General features: G+C 47.3%; 1 protein-coding gene across 2 annotated transcripts in view; it reads left to right on the top strand.

Annotated features, from left to right (window-relative positions):
- Positions 1-23,084, top strand: part of RIN3 (Ras and Rab interactor 3) — a 120,400-nt gene that overhangs the window by 51,424 nt on the left and 45,892 nt on the right. For both annotated transcript variants that reach the window (XM_030214083.1, XM_030214084.1), the window contains exons 2-5: positions 3,153-3,339; positions 6,807-6,921; positions 12,475-12,547; positions 17,551-17,642. In XM_030214083.1, the coding sequence (XP_030069943.1) occupies positions 3,153-3,339; positions 6,807-6,921; positions 12,475-12,547; positions 17,551-17,642 (467 nt within the window). The remainder of the gene's footprint in view (positions 1-3,152; positions 3,340-6,806; positions 6,922-12,474; positions 12,548-17,550; positions 17,643-23,084) is intronic.

The raw sequence follows: 23,084 nt of genomic DNA, 5'->3' as shown, positions 1-23,084 counted from the left end.
TGTCAATTTAAACCCCATTTTCAGCACGCCTGTAAATAAATGCCTTTTTTTTGGGGGGGGGGGGGGAATGGGCGAGCGGCAAAGTGAAAATTGGGGCACGTCCATTTTGGGTCTGAGACCTTACCGCCACCCATTCACTTACCGGTAAGGTCTCACACATTAACCAGGTGGTAATGGTCAACGCACATAGAAATGCCAATGACCGCCCACGCGCTGGAAAATAAAAATTATTTTCTGGCGTGCGTAAAAAATGAAATTACTGCCCAGGCCACGCAATAGCCAGGCAGTAATTTCAAATTGCCGCACGCTGGGCGCGCATAGGCACCTATGCTGCTTAGTAAAAGGGCCCCTTAACCCTCCATTGCCCCAGGTACAAAAACTTAGAATGTGAGCCCTCTAGGGACAGAGAAAGTACCTGCATATAATGTGTACAGCGCTGCGTATGTCTAGTAACATAGTAGATGACGACAGAAAAAGACCTGCACAGTCCATCCAGTCTGCCCAACAAGATAAAGTCATATGTGCTACTTTTTGTGTATACCTTACCTTGATTTGTATCTGCCATTTTCAGGGCGCAGACCATAGAAGTCTTGCCCAGCACTAGCCCCGCCTCCCAACCACCAGCCCCGCCTCCCACCACCGGCCCTGCCATTTAATAGCCCTACAGAAATGATTAGTAGTAGTAGTAATAAAAGTGAGGGGTCAGCACTTAACACCAGCCATAGAGCTGGTATAAATATTTGCACCTCAGAGAAAAGGAGAGATACTGGTACCTGCGTGGGGGGTGGAGAGAGTGGAAAGGAGAGATACTGGTACCAGTGGCGTAGCCACGTGGGGCCAGGGGGGCCTGGGTCCCCGTAGATTTGGCCCTGGACCCCCCTGCTGATGACCCTCACCCCCCTCCCGCCGCCAACCCTCTTCCACCATCGCCGTGGGCTACCTTTGCTGGTGGGGGACCCCAATCCCCGCCAGCCGAGGAGGTCCTCTTCTTCCCGCAAAGGCTTCGTTCTGTTTCTTCGCAAGAAGAAGAGGACCTCGGCTGGCGGGGATTGGGGTCCCCCCCCCCAGCATAGGTAGGCGACGGTGGGGGAGGGTTGGAGGCGGGAGGGGGGTCGAGAGGGTCGGCGCCTGCGCCGGGGGGGGGCTAAAATGTGCCCCCTCACCTCGGGCTCTGGACCCCCCTCCCACCGAAGTCTGGCTACGCCCCTGACTGGTACCTGTGGGGGGTGAGGGGGTTGGGGAGTAGAGGGTGGTTTGCTAGGCCGGGGAAGGACAGAAAGGAAGTGGAGCTGCAGGGGAGGAGGGACACCTAAATGTGATATTCCACGTTATCTCCTGGGCGTGCATAAACTAATTAGCAAATTGGGTGCTAACAAAGGGGCGTGGCCATGGGAGGGGCATGGGCAGGTCAGGAACATTCCCAATATTTAGGCTCAGTGTTATAGAATACTGGGGTTAAGCCAGGATTTAAACCAGGTTTCCGCAGGCATAAGTCCCTCGTAGCCAAAGTTGGGCGTAAGAATCCTCTCTAAACAATTCTACAAAGGGTGCTCGGCCTGGAGTGCCTGTTATAGACTAGTACTTAGTGTGGATTTTTCCTGGCGCTGTTTAGAGAATTTATCCCTGGCAGTGTGAACACCCCCTTTTCCAAACTACACACTGACCCCCCTCAATAACCGGGTAAGCGTTACTATTCAGTGCAAGATAGCTGGTTATCTCCGCTGAATATTAGTGCTTAAGGTCAGATTCTATATAAGGCGCCTAAAAAATCCACGCTGAAAACATTTCCGGCTAAGCGTATTCTGTAAGTGGCGCCTAGATTTAGGCGCAGTATTTAGAATAGCCTTAGTTGATATCCTAGTGCCTAAATCTATACGCCTCCATTTACGCTAATGAAAACATTGCATAAATTCTGGCGCATAGAGGGTGAAGAGGGCCATACTCTATAACAGTGTGCGTAAATTTTGGAACACCCACGAAACGCCCGTTTTCCTGCCCGTAACCACATCCCTTTTTGCCTGCGCGTATTAAAATTTAGGCGTTCTACGTTACAGAATAAGGGCATAAATTCTAATTATTGCCAATTAGTGCTCATTATTGCTTCTTAAGTGCTGTTAACAATTTTGATTGGCTAGTTAAGCTAATTAAGTTACGCGCGTTGTTATAGAATACTCTTGGATTTTGGGGCGGAATGCTAGGCGCGCTATATAGAATCTGGCTAACTTGACAGCTGCAAATATTCAGCGCATTTTCGGCTAAGTTTAGCAGCCAAATAGGACCACCTAAAAAGCAATCCTCCCTTTCGCCACTATAAACTTAACTGGCCAGTCAACCCCCCCCCCCCCCCCCCCCCCCAAAATATTGAATTCTGGTCATCGGAAACAGCTCAGCATTGAATATCAGGGCTCAGTGGCAACTGTGGGACTTAGCCACGGGCTGAATATCGGCCAGTGTGTAAGTCATGCAGATATTTACCGAACAGCACTTTTGGCAGATATGCAGGTCAATGTCATTGTTCTAAACATTTACTCCTTGGGTGTATCATTGTTCTGTTTTATAGAATTGCCTCATACCCTGTTTCCCCGAAAGTAAGACATCCCCCGAAAATAAGACCTAGTAGAGGTTTTCCTGAATTGGTAGATATAAGGCCTCCCCCAAAAGTAAGACCTAGCAAATTTTTGTTTGAAAGCAGGGCCGCCGAGAGCCGGACAAGGCTGCCCCCCCCCCACCCGAGGTCGCCGGGCCCCCCCTCCACCCACCCGGAACTAACCTTAAACACCTCCTTTCACCTTCACAGCAAGCAGCAGCAGGGCAGACCTGTCCTTCCTTCCGTGTCCCGCCCTCGCGGACGTTATGTCAGGTGAGGGCAGGACACGGAAGGAAGGAGTGGCCTGCCCATCTGCTGCTTGCTGCGAAGGTGAAAGGAGGCATTTAAGGTTAGTTCCACGAGTGACGGAGGGCGGGTGGGCCAACCCCGATGTTTCCCCGAAAAATAAGACAGCCCCTGAAAATAAGACCTAGCACATTTTGGGGGGCAAAAATTAATATAAGACAGTGTCTTATTTTCGGGGAGACACGGTAGTTCCTGCCTGTTCGTGAAAAACCATGGTTCGTTCTGCATTCCTGTTCAGCTGATCTTGCATTTTTCTCAGTCCTTGCACAGATACCAAAGATGAAGAAAGATCACCTGGCCAGGCTGCTGCTGCTGTGCTTCGGAATCGTCTTTCTCTGCCAAGCATCAGCGTTCTTGATAAACTCATCAAAACCTGCCCCGTCTGGCTGCAGTTGTGCATGAACCAAGAGAGGGCTGGGGAGCTGCTCCAGAGGGAACCAGCCGGGGTAAACTTTTACTTGCTACAGCCGGCATCCTTCACTCCTCCTGGGAGTGACGTTAATGAAGTGGCATTAGCGCTGCTACTTTTAACTGTGAAGTTTCTCATTTCTCTAACCCTACTAGACCAATGCAGCTGGGTACCCTCTCTTCACCTAGGTCTCTGCCAGGCTCCATATTGAATTAGAACTTCATTACTAGAGAGAACCAAATTTATTCTTAATCTCACAGTGTTTTGTTGTGGGGGAGGGGCCACAATTTTAGCCCTATTAGGTATTTTGCAAGCCAGTTTTCAAAATGCAATTCACCATTGAGTTTCCCTTTAAAAAACCCATTAGGTCTGTTTTGAGGACCTGGGCTTGTTTAGACCTTTTTTGTCAGGAGCCACATAGCACTCCTTGGCCTTGTGTAACGCTGCAATTTGTCTCCGGGTATTGCCATGGAACTTTGACTTTGATTATGCTTATGATTTTTTTTGGGGGGGGGTAATTTCCGGGGGGGGGGGGGGTTGTTTGATTTTGTGTTTACTTTTGTATTCTCTGTATGACAAAACCTTTAATAAAAATATAATTAATAAAAAAAAAACCCAGTGGCGGGCTGGTGCCTTAGGGACTTTTTAACTTAGCAGATGCAAGTTGCACAGGATAAGGGTACATATAAAGGGTACATCAGGGGGCCCACCCTAACCCTATCCCTATGCCTTGCATATGGTGGTACTGGAGGGGTGAGTGTTTGTAAAGGTTTTAGAAGATCATTTACCGATGGTAAACTTCTTTCATGGAGAAGTCGTAATTTCCTGATTTCGGTGAGACAGTTGTACCCTTAGAGCACTTTCTTGCTTCCAATAGTGCTTCCCCCTTTCACTGAAGTTAGAAAGCCAGCTTATGGAGGGTAGACTAGGTGGAGAAACTGGGGACTGGTGGGAGAAAGAGGCTTGTGGGGACAGAATTGTGTGGGAGATCAGGAACATGGAGAGTGGGGAGGGGAAATGTTATGGGGACAGTGATGTGCTGGAGTCGGTTTGCACCGGCTCACAAGAGCTGCTTGTAAAATTTTCGTGAATTTTGTGAGCCGGTTGTTGAGCCCTCCAGTCAACTCTAGGCAGTGTTCTGGTCTGTGTCAGAGCTGCTCCAGGTGTCAGCGTCTCTCTTCTTCTTGTCTGTCCCTCTCTGGTCCAGCAAACCACTCTCTTCCCTCCCCCCTCCACCTGCAGGTACCAGCGTCTCTCCTCCCCGCAGTCCTTCTCCCCATGGTCCTTCTCCGTCCTTGGTCATCTGTCGGAAGCTGTACTGCAGCGAGTGAAGCATGGCTGCCTCGGAGTCTTGGGCTTCTCTGGAACGTGTCCCACCCTCCTTTGATGTAACTTCCTGTTTCTGCGAAGGTGGGACACGTCCCAGAGAAGGCCAAGGCTCCAAGGCAGCCCTGCTTTACTCGCTGCAGTGCAGCTACCGGCAGGCGATTATGGATGGAGATTGATCGTAGGGAGAAGGAGAAACACTGGTACCTGGGGGCAGGGGTGGGGGTGGAGAGAGTGGTTTGCTAGACCCGGGAAGTGAGACAAACTCCTCTGCTGGGCTGGGGAAGGACAGACAAGTAGAGGTGCTGCAGGGGAGAGGGGAGGGGTATAGAGAAACTGGATTGAGGGAGAGGACGAGGGGAAAAGATGCTGGATGGAAAAGGGGGGAGAATTACGGGAATGTGAGGGAGTGAGAAGAGAGATGGAGAAATATTGGCCCCAGGGTGAGGGGTGCTGCACAAAATGTGGGAGGAAGGGAGGGACAGAGGGTGAGTTTTGAGGGCAGAGTAAAAGGGTGAAAGTGCCATGAGGGGAGGGGTTGGGTTTGGAGACAGACAAAAGGGGTGAGTGTGCCTTGGGGAGGGGGTTTGGGAGCAGACAAAAGGGGTGAGTGTGCCATGGGGGTTGGGGGCAGAGTAAAAGAGTGAATGTGCCATGGGGTGGGGGGTCCTAGGGTTTCCTTCCTGCTGAGTATGGTAAGGGGAAGGGCAGGGACGCTGTGGGTATGCCACTTTTTGTTTATTTTTTCTTTTTGAAGAGAGCCTGTTTTTAAAACATTCACCAGCACACCACTGTATGGGGAGAAGGAGATGTTTGGGAGGAGAGAGCAGTGACTCAGATTGTGTTTGAGGTTGAGAAGAGGGCAGGTGAGCAAAGATGGGGGAATTTAACGGGAGAGCAAAGACTCAGATGCTGAGATGAGCAAAGATTGTGGGATTGGGTGAAGAGGAAAAGGCCGGCAGGTGGCGAAAGAATGGGACCAATTAAATTTGAGAATTGTGCAATATGGTGAGCTGCCTTGGGGGTGGGGGGAGGGGTGTGCTTTCTGTGGCTGTAATAATGGGGTCATGGCCACAGAAATTTGTTAACCTTCACGGGCTGTGGAGTAAACATTTCTCAGTAAAACGTAAAGAAATTTCTTTATAAACCCCTGAAGCAGGACCGGATTTATGTATAAGCTATTGCTTAGGGCCTCACATTACAAGGGGCTTCATCTTCACAAAAAAAATTAAAAAAAACTTTCTGTTCAGTGTGCTGCGGCAGCTAAGAAAGTAAATAGAATGTTAGGCATTATTAGGAAAGGAATGGAAAACAAATATGAGGATGTTATAATGCCTTTGTATCGCTCCATGGTGTTCAATTCTGGTCACCACATCTCAAAAAAGATATAGTGGAATTAGAAAAGGTGCAGAGAAGGGCGACGAAAATGATAAAGGGGATGGGTCGACTTCCCTATGAGGAAAGGCTAAAGCGGCTAGGGCTCTTCAGCTTGGAGAAAAGGCGGCTGAGGGGAGATATGATAGAGGTCTATAAATAATGAGTGGAGTTGAACGGGTAGACGTGAAGCGTCTGTTCACGCTTTCCAAAAATACTAGGACTAGGGGGCATGCAATGAAGCTACAAAGTAGTAAGTTTAAAATGAATTGGAGAAAAGTTTTCTTCACTCAATGTGTAATTCAACTCTGGAATTCGTTGCCAGAAAACGTGGTAAAGGCGGTTAGCTTAGCAGAGTTTAAAAAAGGTTTGACCGGCCTCCTAAAGGAAAAGTCCATAGACCATTATTAAATTGGACTTGGGGAAAATATTTCTGGGATAAGCAGCATAAAATGTTTTGTACTTTTTTGGGGATCTTGCCAGGTATTTGTGACCTGGATTGGCCACTGTTGGAAACAGGATGCTGGGCTTGATGGACCTTTGGTCTTTCCCAGTATGGCAATACTTATGTACTTATGTAAATAATGAATATTCAATTATAAAATCATTATCATTATTATTTTTATTATTTACCATTGTTGGTTGTTTTATGTTTTTTTTTAATCGTCTGTTAAACTTAAAATTTAGTTCCTACCTAATCGAAGGGGACCTCTTTCATATTACACTTAGGGATGATAATATGCATGAACTGTTGACTTCCATCACCCCGTAGCACTGAGCCCCTGTCTTTGTTTTTTGTTCTAGGTTTTCTTAGTTAGAAGAGATGAGAATCTCAAAGGCCTGGTCCTTTCTGTTCACTTCTCCACCCACGATGAGGTGCCTGATATTCGAACTTATAAGATCAAGGAAGAGAAATCCAGTAAGTTTTAACGACCCGCTGCCAGACCTAGATTTCCTTGTCTGCTTATCCTGACTTTGCCTAAACTATCCTGCAAAATGAAAGACCAGATTTAGGGTAAAAAAAAAACCTTTTCTTTTCCTACTGCTGTGTGAGCCCATGATTAGAGAAAGGTCTGAAGTTGTTGGGGAACATTCTTCCTTTCGGTTCGTGGGGCTCTTGAACAGACTCTTAATTGTGTGTAATCTGTGTGTGTGTGTGTGTGTGTGTGTGTGTGTGTGTGTTGTTGTGACTATGAATTATGTTGTTACTAGTAAAAAAGCCCCGTTTCTGATGCAAATGAAACGGGGGCTAGCAAGGTTTTCTTCAGAGTGTGCATGTGGGAGTGTATGTGTCCCTGCCCTCTGCCCTCTCTCCCTCCCCCTCCCCCCTCCGAGTCCAGTCCTTCAGTGTTGTTTCCTGCTGTTCTGTGTTTGTGTTACAGAGAGAGTGTCCTGAGGGCATCTCTCTCCCCTCCCCCCTCTGAGTCCTTCACTGTTTCCTGGGATTTCGTGCTGTGCTGTTTTCCTTCACTCATGGGGAAACCGGATATCTCTGGCGCTTCACACTTCCGGCTGGAGGCTTCAGTGGTGCCTTTTATATATATAGATAGATTCTGTGTGTTGTTATTTGTAAACTGTTTTGCAGCTGCTTTCTCAGGAAAGGTAGTATAAGCATCTAAAAGGAATGTTTTTACTATTTTAGTATAATTAAAGGGATAGTAGAATTAATTTTTTTTGTTATATTTATGTAATTTTACAAATTATAACAAGATTAACATCTTAAACAGAGAATTTTCCACATAAAGACTAATCAGTATAATCCAGGAAAACAATATACAGCACAATCAGCTAAAGGGCCCTTTTACTCAGTGCGTTTTTTCTGGCAAAAAAGGTGCCAGTACTTAAATGCTAAGGCCGCCCTTCAGGGGTGGGGTGATCACTGAAGGACCCACCCCACAGTAGCCAGGACCCTGCAACCAGTCACAGAATCTATGACAAGGCAGAATTGGTGTGTAGAGCCTGAGCTCATGCAAAGTTCCACGTTAGGAGTTACGGACCAAGAAAGGGATCTGGGTGTAGTTGTCGATAACACGCTGAAACCTTCTACTCAGTGTGCTGCTGCGGCTAGGAAAGCGAATAGAATGTTGGGTATTATTAGCAAAGGTATGGAAAACAGGTGTGAGGATGTTATAATGCCGTTGTATCGCTCCATGGTGCGACCGCACCTTGAGTATTGTGTTCAATTCTGGTCGCCGCATCTCAAGAAAGATATAGTAGAATTGGAAAAGGTGCAGCGAAGGGCGACTAAAATGATAGTGGGGATGGGACGACTTCCCTATGAAGAAAGACTAAGGAGGCTAGGGCTTTTCAGCTTGGAGAAGAGACGGCTGAGGGGAGACATGATAGAAGTATATAAAATAATGAGTGGCGTGGAACAGGTGGATGTGAAGCGTCTGTTCACGCTTTCCAAAAATACTAGGACTAGGGGGCATGCGATTAAACTACAGTGTAGTAAATTTAAAACAAATCGGAGAAACTTTTTCTTCACCCAACACATAACTAAACCCTGGAATTCGTTGCTGGAGAACTTGGTGAAGGCGGTTAGCTTGGCAGAGTTTAAAAAGGGGTTAAGACAGTTTCCTAAAGGACAAGTCCATAAACCACTACTAAATGGACTTGGGAAAAATCCACAATTCCAGGAATAACATGTATAGAATGTTTGTACGTTTGGGAAGCTTGCCAGGTGCCCTTGGCCTGGATTGGCCGCTCTCGTGGACAGGATTCTGGGCTCGATGGACCCTTGGTCTTTTCCCAGTGTGGCATTACTTATGTACTTATATGTACTTATGAGCTCTTTCATTAAAACTTGGGGTCCATGGGTCAATTTTAGCAGATAATAGAAAAGGTGCCGGTACTCAGTACCCCCAAGTACCCCCTCAAAAAAGCCCTGCTTTTACTAAGCTACGTAGGTGCATATGCACGTCCTATGCGTGTCAATTTTGAAGTACTGTCTGGCTGCCGTGAGGCCCCAGGTGGTAATTTCATTTTTTACGCACATCCACTAGGAGCGCTGGAAATTTTCCAGCGTGTGGTGCTAACTGGGCGGTAATCGGCATTGTAGATGCGTAGACCATTACCGCCCGGTTAACATGTGAGACTTTATCGCTAAGTCAGTAGGTGGCAATAAGGTCTCAGGCCCCAAATGGACGTGTGCCAATTTTTATTTTGCTGCATGTCCATTTTTGGCCCCCCAAAAAAGAGGCATTTTTTGCAGGCATGCTGAAAAATGGACCAGCGCAAGTCCAGTACACGCATCTACACCAGCACAGGCCATTTTTCAGCGCACCTTAGTAAAAGGACCCCTAAGAAAACAGGAAATGATAGACCTGTAAAAAGGAATGGATCCGTAGTTTTGGAGGCCGTAGATGGGAAGGCGGTAGAACTAGAGGACATGAAATGAGATTGAAGGGGGGCAGACTCAAAAAAGATGTCAGGAAGTATTTTTTCACGGAGAGGGTGGTGGAGATGAAAACGGTAACGGAATTCAAACATGCATGGGATATGCATAAAGGAATCCTGTGCAGAAGGAATGGATCCTCAGAAGCTTAGCTAAAATTGGGTGTCGGAGCAGGTGGGGGGAAGAGGGGTTGGTGGTTCGGAGGCGAGAATAGGGGAGGGCAGACTTATATGGTCTGTGCCAGAGCCGGTGATGGGAGGCGGGACAGGTGGTTGGGAGGCGGGAAAAACTGCTGGGCAGACTTATACGGTCTGTGCCCTGAGAAAGACAGGTACAAATCAAGGTAAGGTATACACATAAGTTTATCTTGGGCAGACTGGATGGACCATGCAGGTCTTTTTCTGCCGTCATCTACTATGTTACTAACTAGTGGGGCCTCCTGTATTTGAATAATAGTGATTTATGATAACTGTCAAAAGATATACAATGAATATACATGAGATCTATTTGCGTACAATGCAGACAGTGCATTCAGAGAGATCTCATACATATTCATTGTGAGAATCTTGAAAACTCAACTAGCTTGTGGACCTCGAGGTCCAACTTTGAATACCCCTGTGCTCCTTCCAAATATGGCCCACACTAGTGGCTAATGATACAAAGAGGCTGTCTGAAGCTTGTGTCCTTTCAGTCTTTTTTGGCTATTGCAGGAAGCTGTTGACTCATGCCTGGGGTGACTCTGAACGGAAATTGTTGCCCTTAGTATTTGCCTTACTGTGCAAAAAAAAAAAAAAAAGTTGTGTCAACTTGTGACACATTGAATCACATGCTAATATGGCAAACAGCTGTGGCAATGCAGCAGGTATCTCAGGGGCGTCTTCGCCTCCCTTTTCCTACTGAAAGGGGGAATGGCCAGTAGGAAAACGGAGGTGATGCCCCTGTATAAGACTCTGGCGAGACCTCATTTAGAATATTCTATACAATTCTGGAGACCTCACCTTCAAAAGGATGTAAACAGGATGGAGTCGGTTCAGAGGGCGGCTACTAAAATGGTCAGTGGTCATCATAAAGCTTATGGGGACAGACTTAAAGATCTCAATACGTATACTTTGGAAGAAAGGCAGGAGAGGGGAGATATGATAAGAGACGTTTATATACCTATGCGGTATAAATGCACAGGAGGTGAGTCTCTTTCAATTGAAAGGAAGCTCTGGAATGAGGGGTCATACAATGAAGGTGAAAGGGGATAGACTCAGAAGTAACCTAAGGAGATACCTCTTCAGGGAAAGGGTGGCGAATTCGTGGAATGGCCTCCCGGTGGAAGTGGTGGAGATGAAAACAGTATGTGAATTCAAGAGAGCTGGAATGAAAGGGAGAGTAGATTTTTTTCTATTTATTTTTGTTACATTTGTACCCCGCGCTTTCCCACTCATGGCAGGCTCAATGCGGCTTACATGGGGCAATGGAGGGTTAAGTGACTTGCCCAGAGTCACAAGGAGCTGCCTGTGCCTGAAGTGGGAATCGAGCTCAGTTCCTCAGTTCCTCAGGACCAGAGTCCACCACCCTAACCACTAGGTCACTCCTCCACTGTTGCTACTATTTGAGATTCTACATGGAATGTTGCTATTCCACTAGCAACATTCCATGTAGAAGTCGGCCCTTGCAGATCATCAATGTGGCTGCGTAGGCTTCTGCAGGACGTCAGACTCACAGAAACAGAAGCCTGCGCAGCCTTCTACATGGAATGTTGCTAGTGAAATAGCAACATTCCATGTAGAATCTCCAATAGTAGCAACATTCCATGTAGAATCTCCAATAGTATCTATTTTATTTTTGTTACATTTGTACCCCGCACTTTCCCACTCATGGCAGGCTCAATGCGGCTTACATGGGGCAATGGAGGGTTAAGTGACTTGCCCAGAGTCACAAGGAGCTGCCTGTGCCTGAAGTGGGAATCAAACTCAGTTCCCCAGGACCAAAGTCCACCACCCTAACCACTAGGCCACTCCTCCAAGGATGGGCAGATTGGAGAGGCCATATGGTCTTTATCTTCCTTCATTTTTCTCTGTTTCTGTGTTTCACTAATGTAAGCATTTCTGCAGGACAAAGAGGGGCACTGAAATGAGTCACTATCATGTGGTCTAAGGCTTAGGAGGAAGGTTACAACCACACTGCTCTGCTGGATCCACTTCCTCAGTATTCCCATTCTCTGTTCCCATTATTTGCCAATGCTGAATAGTCAACAACAGATGGTTACGTAAATCTTAGCCTAGAAAGTTCTAAATTGTGCTGGACGTCAGCATTGGTATGTCACAGAAATAGTCCTGAAATTGATACTAAAGAAAGCAGTTAGGTTGAAAAGATCTGTATTGTAGTTCAGAGCCACGGAAAGATGTGGCAGACCACCAAACGTGTATAAAGAATCACTAACACTGCAGCTTTCCAACATGCCTTAGATATTTCAGGGCTAAGATGATGCAACCTCATTAAATTGATTCTTTCAGTAGCGTACCAAGGGTGGGGCGGTGGGGGCGGTCCGCCCCAGGTGCAGGCAGCAAGGGGATGCACGGAGCAGTTGTGCGGCTGTCGGCAGACGACTGGCAGAGCCGACAGCTGCACGACTGCTTCGTGCATCCCTGTGCTAGGAGGAAGGATGGTGGAAGTGATGCACTTCAGGGGGGGGGGGGGTGATGTGCTTTGTGCTTGGGGGCGACATGCCTTGGAGGGCTGTGACATGCCAAGGAGGGGGCGCAGCTGCAACGCCCCGGGTGGCAACCACTCTAGGTACGCCAGTGAATTCTTTCCTAGGAAGGAGGCAAGAGTCCAGAAAATCACAACTGACACCAATAACTGAACTTGGTTTTCAGAATTTAGTCCATCATTCTCTCCTGCAAGGTCCAGCTTTCACAAGGTGTTAATTGGTAGCAGATTCTCAAGTGCACTTGAAGACAAGGTCAAACCATTGTAAATGGATTTCATAAAGGAAATGAAAGCACTGCAAAATAGAAGGTACAAAATCAAACTGATCCATTTGTCATCCCATGTTTCAGTGGTCTTCTCTCTCTCTCTCTCCAGTACTGTACCTGGAAGGTTCTGTTCTGGTGTTTGAGGACATTTTCAAGCTGATAGCTTTCTACAGTGTGAGTAGGTAAGTTTAGCTATTGTGGAGGGTAAAGAGCGTATGTTTGTTTGTTACATTTGTACCCCACGCTTTTCCCATTCATGGCAGGCTCAATGCGGCAGGCAATGGAGGGTTAAGTGACTTGCCCAGAGTCACAAGGAGCTGCCTGTGCCAGGAATTGAACTCAGTTCCTCAGGACCACAGTCCACCACCCTAACCACTAGGCCACTCCTCCACTCCTACTAAGGAGAGCCTTTTGTTTCCTTGGTGTCTCTGGGGTTAAGTGCTTTATCCATGCACCAGTTACTTCAACATTTAGGGGGTCTTTTACTAAAGCTGTGGTAGAAATCAGCTGGCGGTAAACGCCGAGATGCCCATTATATTCAGTGCCAGCCCAAGGCAAGATGCCGCCTGAGGCAGAGCTAGGAGGCTGCCCCCCACCCAGGCCGAGATTCCACTCATGCCAAGATGCTGCCCCCCTTCCTACCTCCAGCCCATTCACGGCGTTTACCTCGTCACGTTCTAAACCTGCCATTGGCAGTGATTCCAATATGCTGCCCTGCCACTAGCACCCGCCTCTTCCCTTTACTATGGCCGCTTCTCTGATGTAACTTCCTGTTTCGTCAGAGGCTCAGGCAGTTGCTGTAAAGGGAAGAGGCAGGTGCCGGCTGCAGGGTTTGGAACGTGACGAGGTAAATGTCGCGAAGGGGGCGATGCCGCTCCCTGAAGAGCGAGGCCTCACCTGAAGACTGCCGCCTGAGGCCCCCGCCTCAGGTGGCCTAATGGTCGGGCCGCCCCTGATTGTATTCCTATGGGCGTCTTGGCGTATACTGCCAGCTGATTTCTATTGCAAGCTAAAAACGCTACAGTGGCTTTAGTAAAAGTCCCCCTTAGTTCCTAAATGCAGAAATCTACCAGTCTGTCAAATACTCATTGAGAACAGTACAAGTAGTGTTTGGAAAACAATGTAAAGTGTGGATTTCTTGTTTGAAGTTAACTTCTCAAAAAGTTCAAGCTTCGTAAGAACTAATGCAGACTTTGTAAGAACATAATCTAATCTGCCCAATTTGTTTCCCTGGAATATTCCAGAATTCATCTGTGACTCTTAGGAGATAATTCTGTAAAGAAGGTACCTACATGTACCAGGGGTGTAGCCAGACTTCAGCGGGAGGGGAGTCCAGAGCCTGAGGTGAGGGGACACATTTTAGCCCCCCCCCCAGCACCGCTGCCCCCCCCCCCCCGCCATTGCTGCCACCCCCCCCCCCGCCATTGCCAACCCCGCTGCCACCACCAACTTTGCCCCCCCCCCCCCGCCACCGACCCTCTCGACCCCTCCCCCCGCCGCCTACCTTTGCTGGCGGGGGACCCCAACCCCTGCCAGCCAACATCCTCTTCTTCCCACAAAACGCTTCATTCTGTTCTGACGTCCTGCACGTTGTACATGCAAGACGTCAGAAAGAGGAGGAAGCCTTTTGCGGGAAGAAGAGGACCTCGGCTGGCGGGGGTTGGGGGTCCCCCGCCAGAAAAGGACGGCGACGGCGGGAGGGGGGTCAAGAGGGTCATCAGCAGGGGGGTCCAGGGCCAAATCTAGGGGGCCCAGGCCCCCCTGGCCCCACGTAGCTACGCCACTGACACGTACTGTTAGAATTACAGCCTCTGTGCACATTTGCGTACATGGTACACACACATATGCCAAATTTTAACCTAAGTGCTAGTCTATAAATATGCTTGAAAGCTTTTACAAATATAACGCTTCATTAGTTTTATAAAATCAGCTTGATTACTCCATATAAGGACCGTTGGCCGACATGCGGCATGTTTCGCTATTGCTGCATCAGAGTGTGGTCCATGCGTTGAACACCATCCACATATAAGTTTTCAACATGTTTTCGCCATGTTGAAAACTTAGATGTGGATGGCGTTCAATGTGTAGACGGAACCCTGATGCAGCAATAGCGAAACATGCCACATGTCCCGCCCTTGTCTGACGTAACTTCCGCGATGGCGGGACACAAGGAGGAAAGGAGGCCCGAAGGGAGGCGATCTGCTTCTCTGCTGCCTGCAGTGCTTTCACACAGAGGTGAGAAGCGCTGTGATTTCAATGCAGGGGGCCCAGCCCGGTGGTGCACGGAGGGGGGCGGGTGAAGGGGGGAGTGACGGTGGCGACCTTGGGGGAGGTGGAGGGGGGAGTGGCGGCGGCGACCTCGGGGGCGCGACGGGGGCAGCCTTGCCCTGGGCTCAGCCCAGTCTCTCGGCGTCCCTGCATCCCAGACTGTCCACATGTTCGCCAAGCTTCAAACTCTGTCCCGTCGCATTTAGGCACTTTTTATAGAATTGCACGTGGCCAGAATTTAGGCATGTATGTATGGGTGTGGACCACTAACAAAAGGGAAGAGAAGTGCAAACCAATCACCAAAACAGTAATATTTCACTATAAACACTGTGTTCAGTCTTACATACACCAAAAAGTTATATACAAAAAATAAGAAGGAAAAGCCTCAGACTTCTGACGGGAGCATTTATACTTTTCTACCCGTTCATATATCCATCACAGGCATAAAAACCTTCTAACCTCCCTAATTTCACTCAAAACTTTATTTTGAATTAACATGTTTGTCACAAAACGCCTAGCCACCGTCTAGGGCCACCCCGCGGCCACCTAGAGGGTCTATCCCCAGCGCAGCCCTGGTCCACCTGCACCTGCTGCTTGCGCTCTACACTAGTACCCTCGTCCCACTGGGTCTCAAGCGCCTCTTCGCGAGTCTCCCGTTTTCAATTTATCCCCAGTGATTTACTACTACTACTACTTATCATTTCTAAAGCGCTTCTAGACGTACACAGCGCAGTACACTTGAACATGAAGAGACAGTCCCTGCTCGACAGAGTTTACAATCTAATTAGGACAATCTAATTAGGTTACTGGGGCCACATTCCTGGTGCTCCCATAGTTTCTAGAAAGCACTCACAGACCCAACACACAAACCACCAGGATTATTAAGCAATAGATTAAAAGAAATGCTTATTGTCTGAAAAATTAGAACAATGAACAGAAAAGGTGGAATCAGCAGAACAGGTAACTGAAATATGGATCAATTATAACACTATGTAAACATTTGTATACTATCTAAATAGTACCTGGGGAGATCAGGACATATAGCTGCTCACAAGTTATCAAATACAACTTTTCACAGGTCTTCAGGAAAGAGATCTCTCTTTCTCTCTCTCTCTCTCTTCTTATTGGCTGAAACTGGAGCAAAGGCCAGTAACTCTTGGGTAACGTCAAACTCCAGGCCAATCAGAAACCAGAAGAACACGTTTTTAAAATAGCTGGCCAGGAGTAGAGGAGCGGCCTAGTGGTTAGGGTGGTGGACTTTGGTCCTGGGGAACTGAGTTCAATTCCCACTTCAGGCACAGGCAGCTCCTTGTGACTCTGGGCAAGTCACTTAACCCTCCATTGCCCCATGTAAGCCGCATTGAGCCTGCCATGAGTGGGAAAGCGCGGGGTACAAATGTGACAAAAACTTCACTGCAGGTCTTTTCTTTGTAACAGCTTTAAACATAAACACGCACCACCTGCTGGCCAAATTAGAGAAATACACTTCAACAAATAATACAAGTTACGGGCTTAAAATTCACTGTTTATCACAATGTTCTAAAAAACTTTAATTTAAATTGTAATTAGCTTCTCAGCTTAGTTTCATGCTAAGTACAATTTGAATGACAGTTCTTTTGGAAAGTGTTAATTAAAAATGAAGTTTATGTGAGAATAAGGAAATTGGAAGGTTTTTTTTATGCATGTGATGGATATATTTATTTAGATTTTGCTCACACCTTTCTTCAGTAGTAGCTCAACAGGTAAGTTATATTCAGGTGCACTGGGTATTTCCCTATCCTTGAAGGGCTCACAGTCTAATTTTGTACCTGAGGTAACAGAGGGTTAAGTGACTTACCCAAGGTCATAAGGGTTTGAACGGGATATCTCTGGATGTCAAGGCTGGTGCTCTAACCACTAGGCTACTTCTCCACTCCATATGAATCAGGGGCGTAGCCAGGCTTCAGCGGGAGGGGGGTCCAGAGCCCGAGGTGAGGGGGCACATTTTAGCCCCCCCCCCCCCGCCAGCCATTGCCGACCCTGCCGCCAATTTGACGACCCCTGCCGACAACCCTCTTGACCCCCCCCCTCCCGCCACCACCAACCCTACCCCGCTGTGGGCTACCTTTGCTGGCGGGGATCTCCAATCCCCGCCAACCGAGGAGGTCCTCTTCCTCCCGCGAAGGCTTCGTTCTGTTTCTGACGTCCTGCACGTTGTACGTGCAGGACGTCAGACTCACAGAAACAGAACGAAGCCTTGCAGAGCAGCCAGGCTTCGTTCTGTTTCTGTGAGTCTGACGTCCTGCACGTACAACGGGCAGGACGTCAGAAACAGAATGAAGCCTTTGCGAGAAGAAGAGGACCTCCTCGGCTGGCAGGGATTAGCGTCCCTCGCCAGCAAAGGTAGGCCACGGTGATGGCGACGGAGGGTAGGTGGACGGAGGGGGGTTGAGAGGGTCGTCGGCAGCGGGGCCAGGGCCAAATCTACGGGGGCCCAGGCCCCCCCCCCCCGGCCCCACGTAGCTATGCTACTGATATGAATAGGTAGAAAAGTATAAATGCTTCCATCGGAAATCTGAGGCTTTTCCTTCCTATTTTTCATATCTAAACATATAGAACTTTTTAAGGTATGTAAGACTGAACACAATTTTATAGTGAAGCATTACTGTTTTGGTGATTGTACATGTGTGAACACATATGAATGTTTATGCCAGGATTATGGTCATCTGTTCACATACTCAGTACCTAAATATCAACACCCACTTTATATATTTGGTTCACAAAAGGACATGACACAGTCACTCTTCCAATGGCGACCAGAGATAAAGATGCACTGGATGAATCGGATAATGCTGAAATGCTTCATTGCATTACACTTTGAAATTAGTTGTGAAACAGTTCCTTGCACACTGGATAATGTTGTTTTCCGTTTACGCAGGGATGTGCTTCCCTTCACATTAAGATTACCACGAGCAATATCAGAAGCCCATAATTATACGGACCTTGAAACCATATCTAATCTAGGCACAGGTAAGGACAACTCACTAGCCGTCAGACTTTCAGAAAGTATGAACTCGCTTATAAGACAAAAGATGTTCGTGTGATGTAATAGCTAATACGTCGTAGTAAGAACTGTGAGAAGTGGACCAGGCTCTCCAGGGACAAATTGCAAGTTCTAAATAATGTAATTTTATTGATAGAAGACTCGATACAGCACTGTGTTTTGGCCAAAAGCCTGCCTCAGGAGTCTTTCTATATTATTTCTGGAAGGTGAGACCATCCAGTGGTAAGTGTGCCAATCAGCATAAAAAAAAAACAAGTGGTCTTAAAAAAAAAAAGACCTTTGAAAAAACTGCAGCAAAGAAATAACCAACCGAGCTCTCAAAGTAGGTAGCAAATTGCCTAGCCATAGAGCACTTGATTTTCTCTTGGTGTTTAACTGAAGGCATTTTTGATGTTCTCTCATGGACTTTGGTCGCACTGTATTTATTCAGAGTTGCATGTGATCTCAGAAAAGTTTGCCTATATCTGAACAACGAATATTACGAGACTCCTGAGGCAGGTGTTTTGACGTTGAAACACAGCAGCTGCGTCGAGTCCTTTGAGTTGTTCCAATGAAGATCATCTTTATGAACTATTGTCTCCCTTGGTCTTTTGGAAGAGCCAATTCACCCTACTCCTTGGCTTATCTCTTGCTGGCGTACGTAAGGACTGATCGTTCCTCCACGTTGTGTGGTTGTTACTGTAGTCACCCCCAGATTCCAGGAGACTCCACTGGAAGGCCTCCGATGTACTGGCCAAAGGACTAAGTAAGACGTTGACTCCAAAGTCTTTTATGTTTGCATCTTGGATGGAGATACTGCCTACCATATACAATTATTATTGTGGGCTATTATATCAGGGAAAACCCATCTGAATATCCTTAAGAATAAAGTAGGGCTCCCACAGTGGGGTGGCAACCCATTATCTTGGAATAACCTTCTCAACTTAGATGAAAAGTTGGACACATATTAAAGTAGCAGCTCACCAATGGCTTCTTTTACAAAGCTACGCTACTGATTCTCGGTGTGGCAAATGAGAGGTAGCCCATTCAGTTCCTATGGGCTTCCTCTCATTTGCCGTGCGGGAATTGCTAGTGTGGCTTTGTAAAAGAAAGCCCCAAGTCTGCCTGAATACTAGAGCTGTACCGAACAGCATATTTTACTATTTGGCCGAATACGGATAATGGACATTGAGCTTTAATGTAACGAATAATATAAGAAACAACATGAAATTACAGATCAAGTGTTTATGTCAGTAGGATTTAGCACAGTGGAGCCCCGGATTATTTGTATTTGAATTTAAATCACTATTCAGCCAAATACGTATAATGTATTAGGGGCTGAATCAAATCAAATACAAATATTCGCTACAGCCCTAATTAATACATTTATTTATTTAAAACATTTCTATTCCGCCTATTAACCAGGTGGGTTACAAAAATACCTAGACATCCATTTAAAACAATTCACGGCTGCTGACCGGTTAAATAGCAGTTAACCGGGTATCCAACAATATTCAATGAGGGATAACCAGCTATCCCCTGCTGAATATCTCCGTTTAGCGGCTAGCAGGTAGCCGGTTATATCGGCCAATATAACAGGCTATCCGCCAATTTTATAAGCCAGTTTCGCAGCCATATTTGGCCATGTGAAAAGGTGGGATATCTTTGGAAGGTTTAAAGATAACCGGCTAAGTCTGAATATCGACTTAGCTGGTTATGTTTAAATAGGCCAAAAATAAGCCGGATATTCAGTGCCGGTCACCGAAACGGCCACGTGACTGCTCCGTGCACCTCCTTGCTGCCTGCTCCCAATCCCAATTTAACTTGTTTTGTTTTTTTTTGTAATTGTGAGCCCTGCCTGCACCCCCTATGAGCCTTATGGAATCTCCGTCATGAACCCCACCCCTCCAAAGACTCTCCACCTCCGCTGTAGGCCCCAAGACCTACATCAGCTGTTCCTTGATAATGTAGTGGTACCGGACAAGAGCAAGACTTGCTTCTGCTCCTGACAAAAAAGCCAGGTTGAAAATGGCATCCACAGTCCCTAGTGGTAGTCTGCAGTATTACCACTAGGGGACAAGCTGTGATATAAGAGTAAAAGTGGGGAGGAGGGAACCCTGGACATGCATCTTTTTCTACTGCACTCACTTCTTTAAGGTGGCACACGGGAGATGGTATTATTTTTTTGTGGAATAAAACCACTTTAGAAGTTCAATGCAAGTAGCATTTTTTGATTTACTGATAATGAGGTGTACTTCAATAATGTAAACTAATGTGTGTTATTATAATACTAGTAAAAATAGGCCTGTTTCTGAACACAATGAAATGGGTGCTAGCAAGGTTTTCCCCCAGGTCGCCGCCACTCCCCCCTCCACCACCCCCGAGGTCACCACCGCTCCCCCTCCACCACCCCCCGAAGTCGTCACCGCTCCCCCCCTCCACCCCTCCCGAGGAGATCCAACAGCCCCCCCCCCAAACTGCCTCATGCATATTTCACACATCTTCCCAGTATCTTCCTCCCTCTAAGTGTCAGGGTCCCCCTCCCTCCGAGTGTCAGGGTCTCCCTCCCTCCCTCCCTCCCTCCCAGTTCCAGGATCCCCCCTCGCTCACAGTTCCAGGGTCGCCGTGCCTCCCTTCCTCCCTCCTTCCCATCCACTGCCAGCCCCCCTCCTTACGAATTTTTGAAGTCTCACCCAGTCGGGGTTACAGCGTACAGTGGCAGCAGCAGCAGCATCGGTAAATGGCGTACAGGCTCAGGCTGTCTCTGTCTCTCAGCTCTGGTCCCGCCCTTATTTCCTGTTTCCGCAAGGGCGGGACCAGAGCTGAGAGACAGAGGCGGCCCATGCCTGTACGCCGTTTACCGATGCTGCTGCTGCTGCCGTCCGCTGTAAACCTGACTGGGTAAGTGAGACTTCAAAAATTCGTAAGGAAGGGGGCTGGCAGTGGATGGGAGGGAGGGAGGAAGGGAGGCACGATGATCCTGGAACTGTGAGCGAGAGGGGATCCTGGAACTGGGAGGGATGGAGGGAGGATCCTGGTAGTGGGAGGGAGACCCTGAAACCCAGGGATCTGGGAGGGAGGGAGGAAGGGAGGGAGACCCTGACACTCGGAGTGTGAAATATGGGCGAGGCAGTTTGTGGGGGGGGGGCTGTTGGATCACCTCGGGAGGGGGGGGTGGAGAGGGGGAGCGGTGGTGACCTCGGGGGTGGTGGAGGGGTGAGCAGTGGCGGCAGCGGCCTGGGGGGGCGTAGTGTTGTGGCAGGGGTGGGGCCTCTTGCTCCTGTCTTGCGGTTGGTCAGTGTTGCGGGTGACGTACCCCTCCTGCTCCTTATCGCTGAGCCAATCTGGTGTCTCCGGTGACTTCAGCAATCTACGTAGCCTAGCAGACCAACTCCAAAGGAGCCACGGTCTGAGGCAGCAAGATTAGAACGTTGGAGGTGAGAATTATTATATAGGAGGATAATACACGATATTGCCATTAACATGTTTTAAGAGATAAATATCATACATTATTTATATGGTAATAACCTAAGTTGACACTACAATATACAGCTGGGTTTTTTTTATATTACTTTCAAAAATGTTTTAGCACAGTTCCCATTTTATGCAGTAAGACCCTGTACTAAAATGGCACAAATTGTTGTAAAATAACCCATCTTAGCAATAGCCCATGTTACAACTTCCTGCCTAAATGTTAAAATTCCTCTTAAACAGTTTTCTGTAAAAGAGCTGCAGGAGTGCATGTTTACGTGCTGAAATGTGCACTGGAAAACAACTTCCACTGCAAATGGAACCACTTTCACAGAATACAGAGAAGGGTGACGAAAATGATAAATGGAATAGGTCAACTTCCCTATGAGGAAAGGCTAAAGCGGCTAGGGCTCTTCAGCTTGGAGAGGAGACGGCTGAGGGGAGATATGATAGAGGTTTATAAAGTAATGAGTGGAGTGGAACAGGTAGATGCGAAGCGCTTTTTTTACTCTTTTCAAAAATACAATTACTAGGGGGCACGCAATGAAACTACAAAGTAGTAAATTTAAAAACGAATCAGAGAAAAAAATTCTTTGCCAGAGAATGTGGTAAAGGTGGTTAGCTTAGCAGAGTTTAAAAAACATTTGGACGACTTCCTAAAGGAAAAGTCCATAGACCATTATTAAATGGATGGGAAAAATCCACTATTTCTGGGATAAGCAGTATAAAATGTTTTGTCCTTTTTGGGGGATCTTGCCAGGTATTTGTGATCTGGATTGGCCACTGTTGGAAACAGGATGCTGGGCTTGATGGACCTTTGCTCTGTTCCAGTATGGCAATACTTATGCACTTATGTAGGGCTTTTCCCCACTCTCGTGACAACCCTTCGCTACTGCCTTGTCATAAGTACATAAGTACATAAGTAGTGCCATACTGGGAAAGACCAAAGGTCCATCTAGCCCAGCATCCTGTCACCGACAGTGGCCAATCCAGGTCAAGGGCACCTGGCACGCTCCCCAAACGTAAAAACATTCCAGACAAGTTGTACCTAAAAATGAGGAATTTTTCCAGTCCATTTAATAGCGGTCTATGGACTTGTCCTTTAGGAATCTATCTAACCCCTTTTTAAACTCCGTCAAGCTAACCGCCCGTACCACGTTCTCCGGCAATGAATTCCAGAGTCTAATTACACGTTGGGTGAAGAAAAATTTTCTCCGATTCGTTTTAAATTTACCACACTGTAGCTTCAACTCATGCCCTCTAGTCCTAGTATTTTTGGATAGCGTGAACAGTCGCTTCACATCCACCCGATCCATTCCACTCATTATTTATACACTTCTATCATATCTCCCCTCAGCCGTCTCTTCTCCAAGCTGAAAAGCCCTAGCCTTCTCAGCCTCTCTTCATAGGAAAGTCGTCCCATCCCCACTATCATTTTCGTCGCCCTTCGCTGTACCTTTTCCAATTCTACTATATCTTTTTTGAGATACGGAGACCAGTACTGAACACAATACTCCAGGTGCGGTCGCACCATGGAGCGATACAACGGCATTATAACATCCGCACACCTGGACTCCATACCCTTCTTAATAACACCCAACATTCTATTCGCTTTCCTAGCCGCAGCAGCACACTGAGCAGAAGGTTTCAGCGTATCATCGACGACGACACCCAGATCCCTTTCTTGATCCGTAACTCCTAACGCGGAACCTTGCAAGACGTAGCTATAATTCGGGTTCCTCTTACCCACATGCATCACTTTGCACTTGTCAACATTGAACTTCATCTGCCACTTGCACGCCCATTCTCCCAGTCTCGCAAGGTCCTCCTGTAATCGTTCACATTCCTCCTGCGACTTGACGACCCTGAATAATTTTGTGTCATCGGCGAATTTAATTACCTCACTAGTTATTCCCATCTCTAGGTCATTTATAAATACATTAAAAAGCAACGGACCC

This window comes from Microcaecilia unicolor, chromosome 9, assembly GCF_901765095.1.
Source record: "Microcaecilia unicolor chromosome 9, aMicUni1.1, whole genome shotgun sequence".
Lineage (NCBI taxonomy): Eukaryota > Metazoa > Chordata > Amphibia > Gymnophiona > Siphonopidae > Microcaecilia > Microcaecilia unicolor.
This window is presented reverse-complemented; position numbering and strand designations above follow the sequence as displayed.